Consider the following 17,544-nt stretch of genomic DNA (forward strand, 5'->3'; position numbering starts at 1 on the left):
GAACAACGTGTCAAGGGTTGTGGTGGATTCTCCAGCACTGACAGTTTTTAAATGAAGATGGGACGTTTTTCTAAAAGCTTTGCTCTGGGAATTATTTTTGGGCAGTTCTCTGGCTTGTGTCATACAGGGGTTCAGACTAGATGATCACAATGGTCCCTTCTGGCCTTGGAATCTAGGAATCTGTGATGAGCAGCCAGGAAAGAAGCTCGAAACCAGAAGTTCAAGAAAATGAGAGACACCCAGCACGGGAGTGGCCGACTACTGACAGGGCCCCCATGCCATGTGCTACCATCTCTACAGAAGGGAATGAGGTTTGCACAAAGAACCCACCAATGCACAGAACTTGAGCATGTGGGCTATACACACACTTTTGCCTTATGCAGTCAAAACAGGGTCTGTGTCCTAGTGCACCAAGCATGGGAAACTGCGACAGACACCCCCGAGTTCTTATCCCAGCTCCTCCCTATTTCAGACGGGTTAGTTATTCTCCCACCCTGCAGGGCTGCTCCAAGGGGTCATTATTATTATTTGTGTTAGCACAGAACTTCAGAGCCACAGTAACGAATCAGGTCCCGTTATGCTAGATGCTGTACAAACACAACGCTAGCTCACAGCTGCAAAGCACTTTGGGCATAAGAAGTGCCAAAGATCCGAACTCGCCCTGTCCCGCCTGCAGCTCCACTTACGGGAAAGTGACTTGCCAAGAACTTCCAGTCGCTCTGTCCAAACTGCTTCACTAGCGTCTTCAGCCATTCATCCTGCGAAGAGCAAAGGGGTCAGCTTTCACCCCAAAGGCACAAGATGCTACAGCCATGCTATTGTACAAGGGACACGTCACTAAGTATTGCAGCTGGAGAGAGAAGGGCTTGAATCTTTGTCCTGCCATTTATAGTCATGTAAAAAAAAAAAAACAAAAAAAAAAAACCCAACAACCACCCAAACCCATCATCACTCCAGCTGTCTGTAGCAATGCCCAGTTGGCAGGATTTCTAACCTGGGCCATAAATGGCTGGCATAAGTTTTTAAGCACACAGGCCCAGGCTACGCATTGAAAACAAGCGTTCAACCGCTGTAATTAAATACTGCTTTGGCCCACCTATGTTCTAACATGGTTTGATTCAAACTGCATGGGCAAGGCCAAACTGTGCTCCAGTCAGTGTGTTTTAGGCCCCATAGAGTTGTAGGTTGAAAGCCGGTCTAGGCTGTTGGATTACAGTGTGGTAGGCCCTTGACATGGCTCAGACAGGGCTGTATTTTGCTGGGCAGACAGGGCTAAACCATGTTTTAACTGCATCCGCCACACCATGCTGCAGCCCTGCCCTTTGGGCACAGCACAGCTCAGGAAGAGCTGTTGTAGTGTAGACAGTTCACCCTACAGGTTCTCTACACAGGAAGTCCTGAGGTGCCCTAAAGAGCAGGCCTTACACCTACCTCCTCTCTCCCCCCACCTCCAGTCACTCTATCCCCACCCGCTCAAAGAGACAACACACGTTCCCTGTTGTCACCTACCTCTTCGTGAGTCCACTTGACCTTGCACCTGTTCTCCCGCTGCTCTGGCACGTCTGAGTCTGTGTCCTGGTAATGCAGCTCATCTTGCTCCTCACTACACAAAACCAAGAGCATTAGTTTTGTTTTAAGAGAGATGCGGCAGCTGGAACAAATACTACAGTGCAGCCCAGAGCTCTGACTCTGCTCCTGGGCCTTTTCACAAAGTTTTGGCCAAATTTCCCAAACACAGCTGCCTCACCTGAACAATCTAGGTATCAAGCAATTACCTGCAAATAGGGGTTACACTCTCTGCTTAGGAGAGCATATTTGCAAATCTGGCTCTGTTATTGGCAAACAGTATCAAGGAGCACAGCTCAACTCCTGTGACGCAAGCAGCTTCTGTGGCAGAAGCCACAAAGATGCATATGGGTTACAGGGATCCCCTGGGTCTGGTATTTATATATCAGTTCACCTAAGAGTATCACGTAAAGTCTCTACTGAAAGCTGGTGTCACACTGGTTGTGTTGCCTGTGGTTGGTAGAGGTGGGGAGCTGACTCCTGGCAGGCCCTGGCACAACTTCTTCTCGGTAAAGACAGGTGGAAGTGAGGCGCCTCAGAACCCCGGGAAGCGTCAAATCCCCATCCACCGCAGGGACAAGGACCCTTTAAAAACTAAAAAAAGATATGCAGTTTTTTACATTTAGAGAGGAAGGATGGCCAAGTGGTTAGGGTGCTGGCCTAGTACTTGGGAGACCTAGATTCTCTGTGCCGCAGACTTCCTATGTGACCTTGGGCAAGTCGCTTAGCCTCTCTGGGTATGTCCACACTGCAGGTAGGAGCATGCCTCCCAGGCCAGGTAAAACAGTGGTGTGGACATTGCAGCAGAGGCTCAGGCTAGCCACCAGAGCTTGGACCTAGGGGGTTGGGTAGGCTTTGATTTGGGTGGCTAGCCTATGATGCAACGTCCAGAGTCCATGCCCCTGCGTCTGAGCTCAAATCACTAGCTCGAGCTGCTGCAGCGTCCACACTGCTATTTTGAGAGAGCTAACTTGGCTCAAGTCTGTCTACCTGGGCTGGGAGTCAGGCTCCCAGCTGCAATGTAGACATACGCTCTGTGCCTGTACAACAGGGTAACAGCACTGCCCCACCTCATGGGGTTTTGTCAGGGTAAACACATTAAAGACTGTGAGACACATTGATACTCCCATAATCAAGTACCCAAGGGAGTTAGGTCACCCGTTCAAACCCAGCCAAGGTGACAGTGAGATGCTTAGGATCAGTGAAATAAATAGCAGTCACAGCACACCAACTGTCTAGTCACAGTCAAGTACTCTGTAGGCACAGACCACCTCTTCATGAGTGGCTCACATTGCCTCCATGACTGCAGCCCACCCCCCCTTCTCTCACGTTGGTGATTACATGCCATCGATCTCCGCGACAGCTTCGTAGTTACTCACATCGAAATAACATTAGGGAAGTATTTAATATTATTTACTGGTTTAGGAGGAGCAGCCACCAGCACCATGTGACCAGGCAGCTCTTCACAGGTCACAGTCGGAGAGCCACTAGCCCAGTGCAAGCCTTTTGCTTTATTTTGTACCCATGTCCAAGCCCAGGACACAGGCCAGCCTCCAGCTCCCTTATTCAGATAGGTAGAGCAACTGGACTTGATTCCATAGGCTTAAGAGCTGCAATTTTTATTGAAGGAGGGAGGAAACAAACTGAACTTTTGATTCCTTCTCAATATTTAGGGACCAAGCAGCTTTCATCCAAGCACACAATCTCAGACTGAATATGGGTTAAAAAAAAAAGACAAGATATTGGGTAGGCCTGGTCCTTACACCTGGAGACTAATACTTTTTGATGAACCACTTAGTCTGTGTTATAGTATAGCTTGGTTCGCCTGTAAACTATTGTCTTCATCACAGTAACACATCCAGAGGCCAGAAACAAGAGCAGGGCCTCATTGGGCTGGGTGCTGCTCCTACCATCTGATCAGGGACCATCCTTGCCCCAAGGACTTTTTAATCAAACTGGCACCTTTCACCAGCTCCAAACTGACCTGATCACCTGAGAGTCAAAAAACTTTTTGTTCCATGCCAGACATGGCTGCTCCTCTCCCCACCCTCAAGTTTTGCAAGCAGGCCATTTTAAAGCAGCACTTTAACCCAGATCCCAGGCTGCCCCCCACTCTCTGATAGTCTCCCCTTCCTAACAGTTATGGGGAGAATTATTCTGTGCATTACAGATTCCCCCACGTGTCCCCCATAAAGGGGAAAGGAAATGGAGGGAGTGGATTCTCCCCCCTGAAATATCTGGGAGGGAGTGAATGGGGAAGGGGGGTGCAATGCAAGAAACCCAGCTTGCCCCCCAGGGCGGGCACGAAGCTCGCCTCTTTTGCATGAAACTTACCCGCGGGTCCTGCGAGCCATCCTGCCCCTTTGTGCATTAAAAACATCAACCGCGAGAAAATCGAAGGGGCTCGCCAGGGGGGTACCGCATCCCTTGGCCCCGGGGCCGGCCTCTGCCGGGGGTACAGCCCCGGCGCGCCCCGGTTAGCGCGCGCGGCGGGCTGGACGCGGGGGGAAGCTCGCGCCTGCCCGGCGTACAGCGCAGGAGGCAACTTTCCTATCTCGCGCCAACTCCACCCCGGGGACCAGCCGAGCCTGCGCGAGAGCGACGAGAAGCGCAAAAATAAAAGGAGGGAGAGAGGGAGGGAGGAACAAAAAAAAGCGGGGGGGAGTAAAAGAGGCGCGCGCGGGCCGCTTGCAAAAAACTCCTTCCCTTTCTCCCCCTCCCCCGCCCCGACTCTTATTAAAGCGAGAAATAATGGATGTGAAATACAGGCATGCAAAGGACGGGTGCAAAATACAGGCGTGCATGTCCAACTAGGCGTGCAAAAAGAAATGCACGCATGCATCGATGCCTCGGAACGGCAGGCACCCTACGCGGGTGCATCGGGTCTGCAAACCCAACGAGTGTTAGTTCCTTAAAACTAGGTGCTCTCGTGGGGGGTCACCGTCTCCCTGTCAGACTTAGCAGACTTGAATGTACTTTGCATGGTAAGGCACCAATCCTGAAAGCTGACCTACAGAGACAGATCTCTGCTCCCAAGCAGAAGCCCCATTGATTTTGGGGGCTTTCATGGGTCTCCTCTCTCTCTTCCTGTTATGGCCAGGCTCATCATGCCTCGACGACACAGCCTTTACATTCAGTCAGACTACTAAAACTAAATTCACGCAGGATGCCAATCCCATTGAAGGCATCTGGGCTACAAGTCAGGAGACCTGGGCTCTGTTCCTGGCTATGTCACAGACACACTCCGTGACCTTGGCCAAGTCATGTAACTCTCTGTGCCTCAGTTTCCCCATCTCTAACACAGGGATAATGATGCCTACTCACTTTTGTTAAGGGCTTTGAGATCTACATGTGAGAAGAGCTACATATGTGCTAAATTACGGTTATTCCAGGGCTGAATATGGCCCTTGTTCTCTCAGTAAACAAGAAGCAGCTTTCTATGCCAGGCAACAGAAGATTTTCTCCATTTGTTTAGAGGGACGTTATGAGGATTAATGTTTGCACAGTGTTTGAAGATTAGAAGTCATATAGAAGAGCTATTATTTCTATTATTACTGTTACCAACATATGTTATTTGGGGTAGAGGTGGATTTACAGAGGGAAGACCACTAAATGGAAGTGATTTTATCTTCAGAGGCCCATGCTTGCAGAGATGCATTTGCAGGGATGTTTACCTGCATTTTGCTAGGCAGCACTGAAGAAGAAGGGGTAAAGAATTGCACTCTTCTACATACAACGTCCTACGTGTACCCTGAATGACTATTTAATCAGAGCAGACACATCTGTAGCCACTCCAACAATACTATAACAAAGACAATCACTGGTGTAAATGTCTATATGGACAAGTTCACAGGCAAAGGCTTTGATTCAGCAAAAGACTTAAGCACATGCTTAAAGTCAAACGTGTTTAAGCGCTTTGCTGAATCGTGCCTACGTGATCAAACAACGGAACCTCCATTCCAGATTTGCAGCATGAGGGGTGAATAAGGTTTAAAAGGAGAACCATCACGCAGCCATATATAAAAGCAGACCATCATACCCCCATCCTTCTCTGCCATCTCTTAACATCCATTCACAACTGCTGACAGCAGTCCCCACCACCTCCAGACAACCTGCCCAAAAGACAGAAGCTCATAGAACATGTTAAAGACCCCCATGGCACAGTCAAAATACAAGGTGGAAGAGTCGGAAAGAGAGGCGCCTTAAATCCATGCAAGCAGACTAAAAAACACCCATATGTGTAAAAGGGAGAGGTACCTTGCGTGCTCAGGTATGCAGGACACTGGTTTGTTTAATGGGTACCCAGGATAAAATAACTGAGGAGAGGATTCACATTCATCACTGATGTAATTGCAGCAGCTCCCAAACTTGTCCGTGGACCACTTTCTGGTGACCTTTGGAGAGCTGGCTGGTCATATGCTGCTGCCTCCTCCTCTTTGTTTCCAAGCCGCTACATCACACTGAAGACAGCTAAAAACACATCAAAATACTTTCCCTATGTTGCTTTTCCATGTAAACAGCTGCTGGAGTTCTATGGGGATGCTAGAGGATTGTGAACAGAAGGGAGCTGGTCTGCACCTTTCCAAAGGCAAGAAGAGGAGGTCTGCATAATCAGAAATGGGAGGGGAGACAATTTCTCCATTGAGATGTGGGTTCCCCAATGAAAAAGTTTGAGCAGCCCAGTGCGGTAGGTTTATATCCTTTGGGAGCACATACCTTCATAGGACTAACCATTGCCAGCAGATGGCACTGTTGCTCCTCACAAAAAGAGTTGCATGAGCACATTTATCTGGTTCAGCGCTACTCCAGCAGCTGTGTGTGTGTTGGAGTTATTTCTATTTTTGTGCACTGCACTCAGGAGTTCGCTACCAACCAGCTCTTGCAATCAGTTCTTATTTCTGATGCTTGATTTTTGTGAATTAGTGTCTCCCCAAGAAGTCTATAACAGCACTAAGTAGACAGGCTAAATCTAAACCCTGTAGAACTATTGGGTTATTGCAATTCTGATATAGTCTGCCCTCTTCTTATAGGCCCTGGTCCTGCAGAGACTTATGTTTAACTTTAAGCACCCCCAATGAGTTCAATGGGACTATTAACTGACATGCATAAAGCTAAGCATGTGTGCAGGTCTCTGCAGGACTGTTGGGCAACCTCCCCCAAAGCAGCTTCAGGTTGGTTGTTGATAGCATCATCACCGTCAAGCTGAAAATCCGCCTCCTCCCAAATTAGCTTAATAGGAAATGACAAGGGCCTGCTAACTAATTACCAGTGCTACAAAAGCAGCATCACTGCACCAGTAGAACAGGAGTAGGGGTTCATGAGAATTTCTGCAGAAACAAGAGGTGAGTAGTTCCCAGAAGGGACTCTTCTCCCCTCCTGTTATTTTTCAAATATTAGTGATTTGGTTTAGTTAAATTTTTCCTTAGCGAGAAGACTTCTCGGCTTCCAAAAACTGCCTGTATGGTCATGTACCATTAGAGAATTTGTGGATTTTACTCACTTCCTCTTATGTTCCAGGGGATCTTCAAACCTAGTCAATGTCAAAAGTGAATTAAAATCAACCTCTGGTCATGCACCTGCTGCCTCCCTAGCCCGTCTTGTGTTCCTTTCCTGATGCTTCTTAAAAGCTCTTCTCTCCTCTCTTTCCCCCCCGCCACTTCCTATGTAAGACTCACTTACATGTGGGTGAGTGAGTTGAAGAAATATGGAAACAAACTAGTGTTGTAAAAAGTAAGGATAAATGATTGTGACTGCAGTTGGGTGTATCACTCTACTGACTAGAGTGAGCTTCTCTGTAAGCACAACTCACTAGCCTGTGGACTGGGTGCAGAGAGAATGTATAATATGTGGATTAGTGAGACTTATCTGGACCCATCACTTGCAGGATTAGGGCCTAAAAATAAAGAAATCTAAGCTGTCAGTGTCAGAAAGTGATCTACAAAATCTCTGAATTTGGTATTCTTTTAACTAGAATAATAGCCGGCTAGTGTATTTGTGTGGGGGGTGTTCAGGTTTTTTTTAATGCTCTCCTGTGTGGGGGAGAGAACTGTATTAGGACATTCTTTCTTCTTCTCTTCCCTGCCCTGTCACTATCAGTTTCAACCGTGGTCTCAGGTGTGCATGTATGCCACATCTTGGTTTAATATTCTCAGTGAACTTATCTCTAGGACTAAAGTCCTACCCTGGACTATCTGAATCGGGGCTTTCTATATTGGATCTTCAGCACAGCCAATCAGATAGTCCTTTCTCGCTTTACAATCATGATCATCCAGTCTGACCTTCCACATAACACAGGCTAGAGAATCCAGCCAGTAACTTCTTCATCAAGTCCATAATGTCGGTTTGAGCTCAACCATCTTCTAGCAAGACCACCCAGGAGGCCAGGATAGTGTACAGCTTCTGGGAAACAGCAATGAGCTCTTCCTTGAGTGAGCTCTCCCAAGTCCCTACTGAGCAGCAGTTCATGTGACTGCCCTTTCCCATGTGTTCTGCCCCTCTAGCCCACTGGAGGACCTCAGCTTTGTCATCTAAGCTGATATGTTGAATACTGAGCTGCCCTTAAAGGGACACTGTCCACCAAATGTGGTGTGGTGGTTTTTTTTTTTTTTTTTTTTTTTTTGAAGCTTGTTTGTTTATTTTAAAAAAAAAAAAAAAAAAATCCAGCTCCTGCTACGGAGCCTCTGGTACAGAGTTGACTTGAGGTTTTAATTGTAACCTCTTTAGAAGGGATTTTCCTTCTCCCCTATCCAAGGGCCTCTTTGGTAACAGAAGATGTGCACAACAGCACATTGCTTTGTCTAGTCAGTGTCAGGGGAATAGAAAGCTTCTTTCTAGCTGAAGAAAGCTGGTCATCTTAGGTGTTGCGTGTAAACTATTAGTACAAAGCTTCCAGACAAATGTGATCTTAAAGTTGACTTGGTCCCCCAAGGAACACACTGTCTCTAAAATCCACATAGCCAGAGGAAAAGCCCCAGTCAGCACATAGGAATTCCTGGTCTACTCTCTAGTCTAGGGTAGTGGTGGGAGAAAAGCTACAAATGTTTCAGTTGCAGGGTAACCATGTAGCAAGCAGCCCCAGTGGTGTGTGAGAGCCTACTACACAGCAGGAAGCACAGCAAACTGCTAAAGGGTCTCTCTAGCATCAGACCCCAAGGACAGAAAATGAGCTCTCCTCTGTAGGTGTTCTGAGGAGTCCCCTCTCCTTAGTCTGACTTTGCTTATAAAAATGGTGGGACACAAGGACTGGAGCCCTTCAAAGCCAACCCTTACAGGGGAACTAAAGCAGTATGAGTTCCTGGGGTAAAAAGTATCTTCAGGTGAGCTTTGCTAGCTACAGCTAATGCTCATGAACCAACCTAATGCTAGAAATGGCCAGCTGGCAGGACAGTGGTGCCATTTGTGAGGTGGGAAGAATGTAAACAATCTTCCAACCTGTTAACAACCTCTACCTCTCTATCTGTCTAGGACCATCAGTGTAAATCTTAAGGCACTCTACAAACACTAATTAGTCCATCCTAATGACACCCCTGGGAAACTAGTATTGCTCCCGTATCACAGATGAGGCTTAACACTCTTGTCCAGGTTCATTGTGTGAGTTTGTCTATCCCTTTGCTCTCCTGGCTCCTAGTCCTCTACTTGGATGACCTCTGTCTGCCAGAGCTGCAAAGATTGGCAATGGGTGCTGTTTCAAAACCAACTGAAAGCTTTAAATGCTGGTTGGAAATATAACTGAGGAAGGTGGGTTTATAGTAACGTCAAATATAAGCTGAAGGATGGGGCAGGCATGTTTAAAGATTGAAAAGCTACCGTAAGGCCTGGTCTATGCTAATGTTCTACTGGTGTCAGGGGTTTCTAACCAGTACAGTTATACTGGTATAAACCATAGTGTGACTGCAGCTATATTGGTATAAAGGTGCCTTCTATCAGAGCTTATTTTGTTTCCTGAACCAGAAACAGGCCTACTAGTGTAAAGTCTCTGGTATAATTACATCCATACTGTGGGGTGGCTGCTTTAACAATACATGGGGATAGTTAAAGTAGTCAGACATGCTCTGCTCTAGACAAGCCCAGAGTCAGGACTCTGGAAAAGGAGCCCTGTGAAGGACAACGTGTTTTTCCCTCTGTCAAGGCTTCCTTTACTCACAAGGTGTGTCTGTTGGATGCAGCAGGACAAGACTGAGTGACTTAGTTCGGAGATCCTGTGATGTCCTCCACCCAGAGGAGCAGTACCAACCTCGTGACGTTAAAGGAGATCTTGGAACATGGGTTTGTGGCAGGTGCTTCCAGCTGTATCAGCTTTTCTCCAGGCATCAGCTACTACTTGGAGACTGACAGTACCTCTAAACCAGATGCCTGGGATGGCATCCTTGACTTGGAGAACACAACAAAAGGTAGTTCTCAGCTTGTCCTCAAGTGGCCAGAGTCTCTGAGCAGTTGTGTGAAGGGTGACCTGAATTGTGTGACCCAGGGCCTTTGTGATGGTGGTCTTGCTTGCTTCTGCAAGACCCCCAGTGTTCCAGTTGCCTTTGACTTGTCCAGTGTGGCTTCTGAATCCAACAGCAGAGTGAACTCTATAGTAGATGTATTTTGTGATGCCAAGTCCTCCACACCATGCAAGGAAGAAAAGCTCCGGAAATCAATAGACAACTTGCTGTCCAAAAGCTCTGAGATAACAACTGACTTCTCCAGTCTCAGGAAACCACCTCCACCCATCTGGGAGATCTCTGAGATACAAGCCCTGCCGGACAACACTCTTTCTCTGGATGCAAGTGTAGAAGAGCTGAGGTCACTGGGATCTCTGAAACCAGATACCCCATCTCTGGAGAAATCTGTCTTTGCTATTGCTTTGGCTTGGCCTGGTGCAGCTACCAAGAGACCTTATGCTCCTGGCTTCAGGTCTCTCAGTTACAATACCCAGGGGAGTGACCCAGAGCCCTTAACTATGGCTCACTGCATGAAGCCATTTGACTTTGCTATCCCCTCTCTGACAGATGGGGTGACGAGCCAAATGGGCCACAAAAATCAAAACTGCTCAAATGAGAGAGGAACGGAGTGATCTTAGCTCAGTGCGATGGCCAAAGCCATCAGGGTAAGCACTAAGCTCTCTAGTGACAATGTTACTTGGGATTCTCTCTGGTAATGCATGTGCTCTGCATCATAGTGCAAACATAAGTGATGCATGGGCCAGGGTGTTTGTTGCACAAGAGGCTAGTGTATAAAGCCTGACTGGAGTTGGGGGTTTTCATCTGTGTCCAGGAAACTAGCTCACCTCATGGCAAATCTCTCAAGTCTCTTAACAAATAGTTTCAGCTGCAAATGGTGGGAACCATCCTGGGTGAGGCTCTATTGCTGTGATGCCCTCTCCTCTCCACCTGGGAAAGGATCTTTTTTAAAAAAAAAAAAAAAAAAATTCTAGTGTGGAAACTTTGTAGCGGCACTACTGGGTGGAGAAAGCTGTTCTGAATTCCTAGATAAGCTTGGTGGGCCTTTTTAAATTAACTGGATGTTGACTCTTGCTCAACAGCACTGAACTTGATTTGTGACCTTCATATTAACCAGAATGCCTTGTAAAACTCTCCTGTCTTAATTGTTTGTAGTGTGCAAATAAAGAGAAGAACTCAATCTTGTGCATAACTATTACTACTGGACAGCTGGCATGCCTCAAGGTAATGAGACCCTCTGCTCCTTTTGCTCAGGGAACACAATGCTATTGTTCTCCTTCAGCTCGGCTGTAGGGGCATGTTCCCATTGGTAATATTTATGGGGGAAAGCAGCCAGCTGTTAAATAGGTACACTTAACCTGCAAATCACTCTATCATGCAAGAGGCTTCAAAAATAAAAATACATGAACTAGAATACCTGACAATGCAAGATCCTAACTTAATTGACCACACTGAAAAAATGGTGGAATGACCAGTCAATTGGCTACTCTAACTGCTACATAAAACAACACAGGAAGGATGTATTAGGTCAGAGTTCAGGGAGTAGCACTATACCTACAATCTTGGTAGAATGGAGCATACAGCACAAACTGAAAGGATACATATACTTGTCCTTTCTGCACAGGAGACCAAACAGAGATCTAAATCTAAAACCAGTAATTATAGGAAATTGTAGGTGAAATGTCCCAACAAGACAATACTTAGAAGTAATTCTTTCAGGTGAAGAGAACAGCTCATTCAAAACATGAGCCTATTTTCAACCTAGCCTAAACTAATTGGCTGAGTCACTAAGGGGGGATCCACGAAGATATTTAGGCCTTGACTCTTGCTGTTGTAACACTTCACTTTTTAGATGCTTAGAAAATCAAAGGAACAACACTGATCCATAAGCCACATTGACCCCTAGGCTCCCTATACAATGAATGCAAGAGAGGGGCACCTAAGAATGAGCCACAAGAGCCAGTATACTAGGTGCGGAGCTGCCTGAACTAGCCAGTGGGAGAGATGGACATGAGAGGTCTAAGTGCTGGAACTATGGGTGCTGCAGCACCACCTGGCTTGAAGTGGTTTCCATTATATACAGGGTTTACAGTTTGGTTATATGGCTCTTAGCACCCCCCCACCCCAAATTGTTCCAGCATCTGTGATGAGGGCTATATACTAAGCCCTTCCTTCTCTCTGAAATACAGAAATACCTATCTCTGCTTCCCAATCTACAAATGGGAACCAGCTGCCTGATGTGAGGGGGTTTAGGCACCTCATGCATTTCTTGTGGGAATAAGTTTAGCCACATGCCTTGCTCCACATAATAGCTGGAGGAGGAGGTGATGCCACCTTGACACCTAGCTTGGTAGGTAGAGCACTCTGGGGATAGAGGAGACTTGGGTTCAATTCCCCTCTCTCTGCCTGGGGGGGAGGAAGAAGTTGAATTGGGGGGGGGCCTCCAGAGGATGCTCTAACTACTGAGCTATGGGATATTCTGATGCAGAAGTCCCTTAATCTTTCCTGTTGATGTTCCACTGTGGATTTAAAAGAAAGTGACTAGAGCAGGGGCACTGGACCTTGGCTCTCCTGCCTCCCATGCAGGTGCCTGAATCACTGTGCTATAGTCATTCTCTCTGGCCCAAGGTCTGTTCCACTGTGGGTGAATATTTAAATAGCCATTAGATGTGTGAGAGAGACAGAGTGCTCTGAGTTAAAAGCCACAAGGGGGATAATTACCTCCTCCAAATAAAAGTTGGTTGGTTCTGAATGGGATGTGATCCTGTAGGCATGCTCACAGACTGCCTACAGGATTGGGTCCTGCATGTAACTTAGGTGGCCAAATGCCTGTCTTCCCCAGTTTGTGTATTGTTCTGGGGCTTTGGGAGGTAGGTATCTGGCTGCCTAGAAACAGTGGTTCTCAACCAGAGGTACATGTACCACCCCCCCCCACGGGGGAAAAGCTCATCTAGATATTTGCCTAGCTTTACAACAGGCTGCATAAAAAGCACTAGTGAAGTCAGTACAAATGAAAATTTCATACAGTGACTTCCTTATACTGCTCTATATACTCTGCACTGAAACAATTATATTCCAATTGATCTATTTTATATGGCAAAAATGTGAAAGTATGCAATTCCAGTAACAGTGTGCTGTGACACTTTTTTGTATTTTTGTCTTTTTTTGTTGTTGTTGTTGTAAGCAAGTAGTTTTTTAAGTGAGATTAAACTTGGGGGAGGGTACACAAGACAAATCAGATTCCTGAAAGGAGTACAGTAGTCTAGGAAGGTTGAGAACCACTAGGCTAAAGGAAGACAGTAGTACATCTGCTCAGAGGCAGAAATGTATAGGTTTAGTTAATTCAGACCCTAAAAACTTAAGTGCTGAATGAGTTTAGGTACCTACTGCAGTCAGCAGCAGTTCTGTGCCACCAAAACTGCATTAGGTATCTAAGTACCTTTTGTGGACCTGGGCCTAAGCGTCAAATTAAGCTCCAAATCCTTTGAACCAGTGTTTAAACTACCACTGACCCAAAAACTTTGAAAAGGGAAATTTAACAAAACACTTCAAGTCCCTGAAACTACAGTGAGGAGAAGCCCTCTGTAGTAGGGGACAGAACATATTTATACAACAGATGGGCTGGAAGGGCAGGTTAGTACCTGAAACTACTTGAACCCAGTTTAACAGATTACAAAGTGATTGCCCTTCTAAAATGGGAAATATTTCTTCTTTAAATTAGGGCATGATATTTCAGAAGCTACTGCGTTTTGTCCATTACTTTAAAGTAGCAACTACATAATTAACACTACAACCCACTTTGGGACAGGAGCTAAACTACCCTCTGGCCATTGAAATGATGAAACTACCCTCTAAGCGCCTGAGCTGGAATCTGGGCTAGGCTGAGCAAGGCTGGCAGGTAGAATAACTTCACATCTCTGCAAAATCTAGTGCGTTTTTGTGTAACAGTTTTACACCCTAGATATTTGGAACAGAATCCAGCAGAGTTCCCCATAATTATATTTAAGTGGGGTTGTGCTTCTGATGGGAGAGAAGGGAACTCCTTCTCCCCCCCCTTGTCTATATCACTAAGTGAACTGTTACCCCCAAAGCTGTAACTCTGGCAAGTGGAGCCAGCCCTGCCAAATCTCAGCCTTGCTGAAGGAATCTCTCCTGGGTTGATTTTAAGGTCTCTCCCCGTCTTAAGAGACATTTAAAAGACTTATGCCGGACTCTTTGGCATCTCTCCCCTACTTGGTCCCTGCTCACCTGCCCTGAGTAACTCTCCTAACAGCGGCGGTCTACAGCAAGACTGGCCCAGCCTTAAGGCGGGACTAAGGCAGCAGGGGCGATGCAAGACATTTACACAAAGAAACAAGATGGCTGACCTCACCCTAGAGCATTACCCTGGGGTAAAGCTTAGCGGGGGCTGCCTGGTTTGTGACCCGAAAGGGCCGGGCCAGGGGCAGGGAGGCTAGCGCACAGCAGCCTGGGCGGGGCACGTAGGAGGGGCTGACGGGCGGCGTGGGAGAGGGCAAGAGCCGAGGAGGGAAATCTGAAGTCGGCTTGTGCCTGCCGGCGGATAACGCCTCCTGTCCGCAGGAGCCCGGGGAAGCGGATCCGTGGGCTGGGGGGGTGGGAAGGGCATTTGCGCGAACATCCCGCTGTACCGCTGAAGGGAGGAGGAGAAAAAGGTTTATACCTCATTGAAGCCACCCCCCGCCGGGCGGACAGGCCCCCCCGCCCCCGGCTCCCTCGGCCGTGAACCCGGCACGGCTGGGCTCAGGGCTGCACGTCTCACACGCACGAGCCCGAACCCCCCGCTGGAGACGGGGCGGGCGGCGGCGGGGGCGTGTGGGACTCTCCGTTCTGGCACTAGGGACACAACCCTCGCCCTCCCCCGGTAGCTGGAGCGGCGGGGGGGGCGGGGGGGTGTATGAGCCTATGCGGCGGGGCGGGGGGAGAAAAATGCAGTTACCTCAGCAGCGCCCCGGGGACCGCGTGAGTGGCGGAGCGCCGCGGGAGAGCAGCCATGACCGGCTCAGCATCCTGCAGGCTGAAGCGCTGCGAGCCCGGGTCTCTGCCTTAGCTCAGCCCCGAGCAAAGCCCGGCCCGGAGACGGGACGGACGCGGCATCCCGAGACCCCGGGCACAAAGGCGGCTTCGAGGCGCCCCCACCCGCCGGTGCCTACACGTGGGCAAGGAGAGTCAGCCCGGCGGCGGGGCTGGGCCGCTGCGGGTCCCTCTTCAGGCAGGAAGAAACCCAGCCTGCGCCCTATGGGAGCCTGGCAAGGACAAAAGAGCAGCGCTGCTCTTTAGAGGGGGGCTGCGCGGACGGTGGCTTGTTGCCCATCCCAGGGGTCCCACGGGCGAGAGAGCAGGGTCTCGCTGCGGCGGGCACCCCACGCGTCCATTGAAGCTCGGATACGAAGTGACAGGCCCAGTCTGCAGCAAGGGAGCGGGGTTAGCTGTTGGGGAAAGCGGTCTTGCTGTAAGGGCAGTTAAGCTCTGGAAGAGGCTGCTCAGGGTGGCTGTGGAATCCCGGTGGTTCTATGTAGTAACACGCACAGTCCCTGGCGCATGTACAATCTACCTAAAGAAGCCAGGTTGGAGAAGGGAGTATCATTATCCCCATTTCACAGATGGGGAAGTGACTAGCTCAAGGGCATGCAACCCCCTGAAAAGGTTTCAGGTCCCACTTAAAAATCTCCATTTTAGAGATTGGGCAAGTCACTTCTCTGCTTCCCTAACTCACACAGCCTGGAATAGATCATGGATCCCATGACTCAGAGGTCTGTCCTTTAATGCTTAGAACAGTGGTTCTTAACTCAAACTATGGGTCAGGACCAGGGCTGGCTTAGACTTGCTGGGGCCCGGGGCTTCGGTCTCCGCTCCTGGGGTCATGTCGTAACTTTTGTTGTCAGGGGGGTCACGTAGTAATTTTTGTTGTCAGAAGGGGGTCATGGTGCAATGAAGTTTGAGAAACACTGGCTTAGAAGATGCTCCCTCTTCTAAGTGTTTATAAAGCAGCTGAAATCTTTTCTCATGTAGGATTAATGTCAGGGCAGTTTTTAGTCACCTTCTCTTGTGAAGTAGGATTTTGCAATGTAGGAAGGTGCTGGGACATTCAGAGTTGAGGTAGCTTGGTGCATTATTTATGTAATCATTTCATATGACCCTCCCTCATGGAAGGAAGTGGGTTTCTTAGGAACTTCTCACATGACCTTTGTTTTCAGGGGCACCTCTCATCCTACTTCTAAAGTTCCCTTCATTCCATATCTGTCTGGTATTTCTCATTTTCATTGATGAAAATTATTTACAATAGACATAGACACAAGAAATGGAGAACAAATAGTCACTTCTACTGACAGAAGGCATCCTACAGCATTTTAAATTTTGTGCAAAAATAATTTTGGTGTCCCTTACTATGGATGAATTCATCATTCTGACTGCATCCTATATTTGGGCCTCGACAGATGAAGAGGTCTGAGGAAAAGGTGGAAGTTTGGTAAACTGGCATGGGGAGGAGATGCCACAGAGAGGCACTGATTCTTGCTTGTGGATGGCTTTAGGATAATAAATTATACAGTAGTTTATTCATAACCATGGAGTTCTTGAGCAGGTGTGAATAGTATCTTTGTTCTCTGCCACCATTCCCTGGATGACTCCAAGTAGAAGATCTCTTTAAATATTCTGTTAATCTGCAGTAGGTCTCACCAATGTCAAACCTCCCAGTTACTACTCTAGTCAGAATCATAGCTAGGGTATACCCAGACTGATTGAAAAGAGACACTGCTCTAGAAGTTAGCCTCTGATCAGTTTAACAGCTGAACAGTCAACCTCCTGCTTAGGTCCCTAAGGAGAGAAGTTGGAGCATATGAAGAAAATACACTCCTTCAGGCTAATGTAATGGGCTGTGATGCAATGAGGCCCACAAGTGTAGAGATGAGAAGTCTGTTTCTGAAAGCAGCACTCATTTTAATTTCCTTCTGGGTGCGATGCAGGTTATTCTGCAATGCTCCTTTACAAGCAAAGCATCAGGCAGGGGTGCAGTAACTGACTCACAACAGCACCACAGCAATTAGGCTTTTTCTTATTCTGTGGCTATGTTTACACAGGCATATATCACATCCATCACACATGACTATGAGGGTCTGAGTGTACACAGGGCTCAGGTACTTGAGAAGGGTTAGAAGACAGGGTAGAAAAACATCTACATCCTGTCTACATAGTAATCTCTGCTTGTGCAGAATTATAGGCTGATTTTTGGAAGTATAAGAGACAAAGCCTGTGTAACACTGAAGCCTATCTGTGATTAGTATCTAGCAAATAGGGAGTTGCATATTGCACAGTTAGTAAAAATCAAGGCTACACTAGTTACAGCAGTTCCACTGCATACAAATCCCTGCCCTCTGAGTGGCTACTGCTCTTAAACCACCATCCACATGGCAAAACAGCTATGATGGTTTCAACTTCTATTAGGGGAATGAAATGAGAAGGAAGAACTACGTAATCATGAGATTTCAGTGTAAGTGGAGGGATTCCTGATAGAGAGGGC

General features: G+C 47.6%; 2 protein-coding genes across 6 annotated transcripts in view; one reads left to right on the forward strand and one right to left on the reverse strand.

Annotated features, from left to right (window-relative positions):
- The window catches only part of MYBL2 (MYB proto-oncogene like 2), a 39,882-nt gene extending 24,609 nt beyond the window's left edge, over positions 1-15,273 (reverse strand). Inside the window, exons 1-3 of one of the 2 annotated variants that reach the window (XM_037916019.2) lie at positions 14,965-15,273; positions 1,510-1,603; positions 687-758 (exon numbers count right to left, since the gene is read on the reverse strand). In XM_037916019.2, the coding sequence (XP_037771947.1) occupies positions 687-758; positions 1,510-1,603; positions 14,965-15,020 (222 nt within the window). In that variant the 5' untranslated portion in view covers positions 15,021-15,273. Of the gene's footprint in view, positions 1-686; positions 759-1,509; positions 1,604-3,900; positions 5,222-14,964 lie in introns of those variants that run through there. The other variant, XM_007057173.4, reaches the window with a different exon arrangement.
- Positions 6,811-11,187, forward strand: LOC119567911. Of its 4 annotated transcripts, none has more exons than XM_037915506.2 (2): positions 6,811-6,908; positions 9,735-11,187. In XM_037915506.2, the coding sequence occupies exon 2, from the start codon at positions 9,770-9,772 to the stop codon at positions 10,619-10,621; it is 852 nt and encodes a 283-aa protein (XP_037771434.1). In that variant the 5' UTR covers positions 6,811-6,908; positions 9,735-9,769; the 3' UTR covers positions 10,622-11,187. The 4 variants fall into 4 exon arrangements, with proteins under 4 accessions (XP_037771434.1, XP_043382601.1, XP_043382603.1 ...); XM_043526666.1 differs by having other exon boundaries at positions 6,817-6,908; positions 9,732-11,187; XM_043526668.1 differs by having other exon boundaries at positions 6,819-6,908; positions 9,713-11,187.
- Positions 15,274-17,544: the final 2,271 nt, after the last annotated feature.

The sequence above is a fragment of the Chelonia mydas genome, chromosome 13, assembly GCF_015237465.2.
Source record: "Chelonia mydas isolate rCheMyd1 chromosome 13, rCheMyd1.pri.v2, whole genome shotgun sequence".
Taxonomy (NCBI): domain Eukaryota; kingdom Metazoa; phylum Chordata; order Testudines; family Cheloniidae; genus Chelonia; species Chelonia mydas.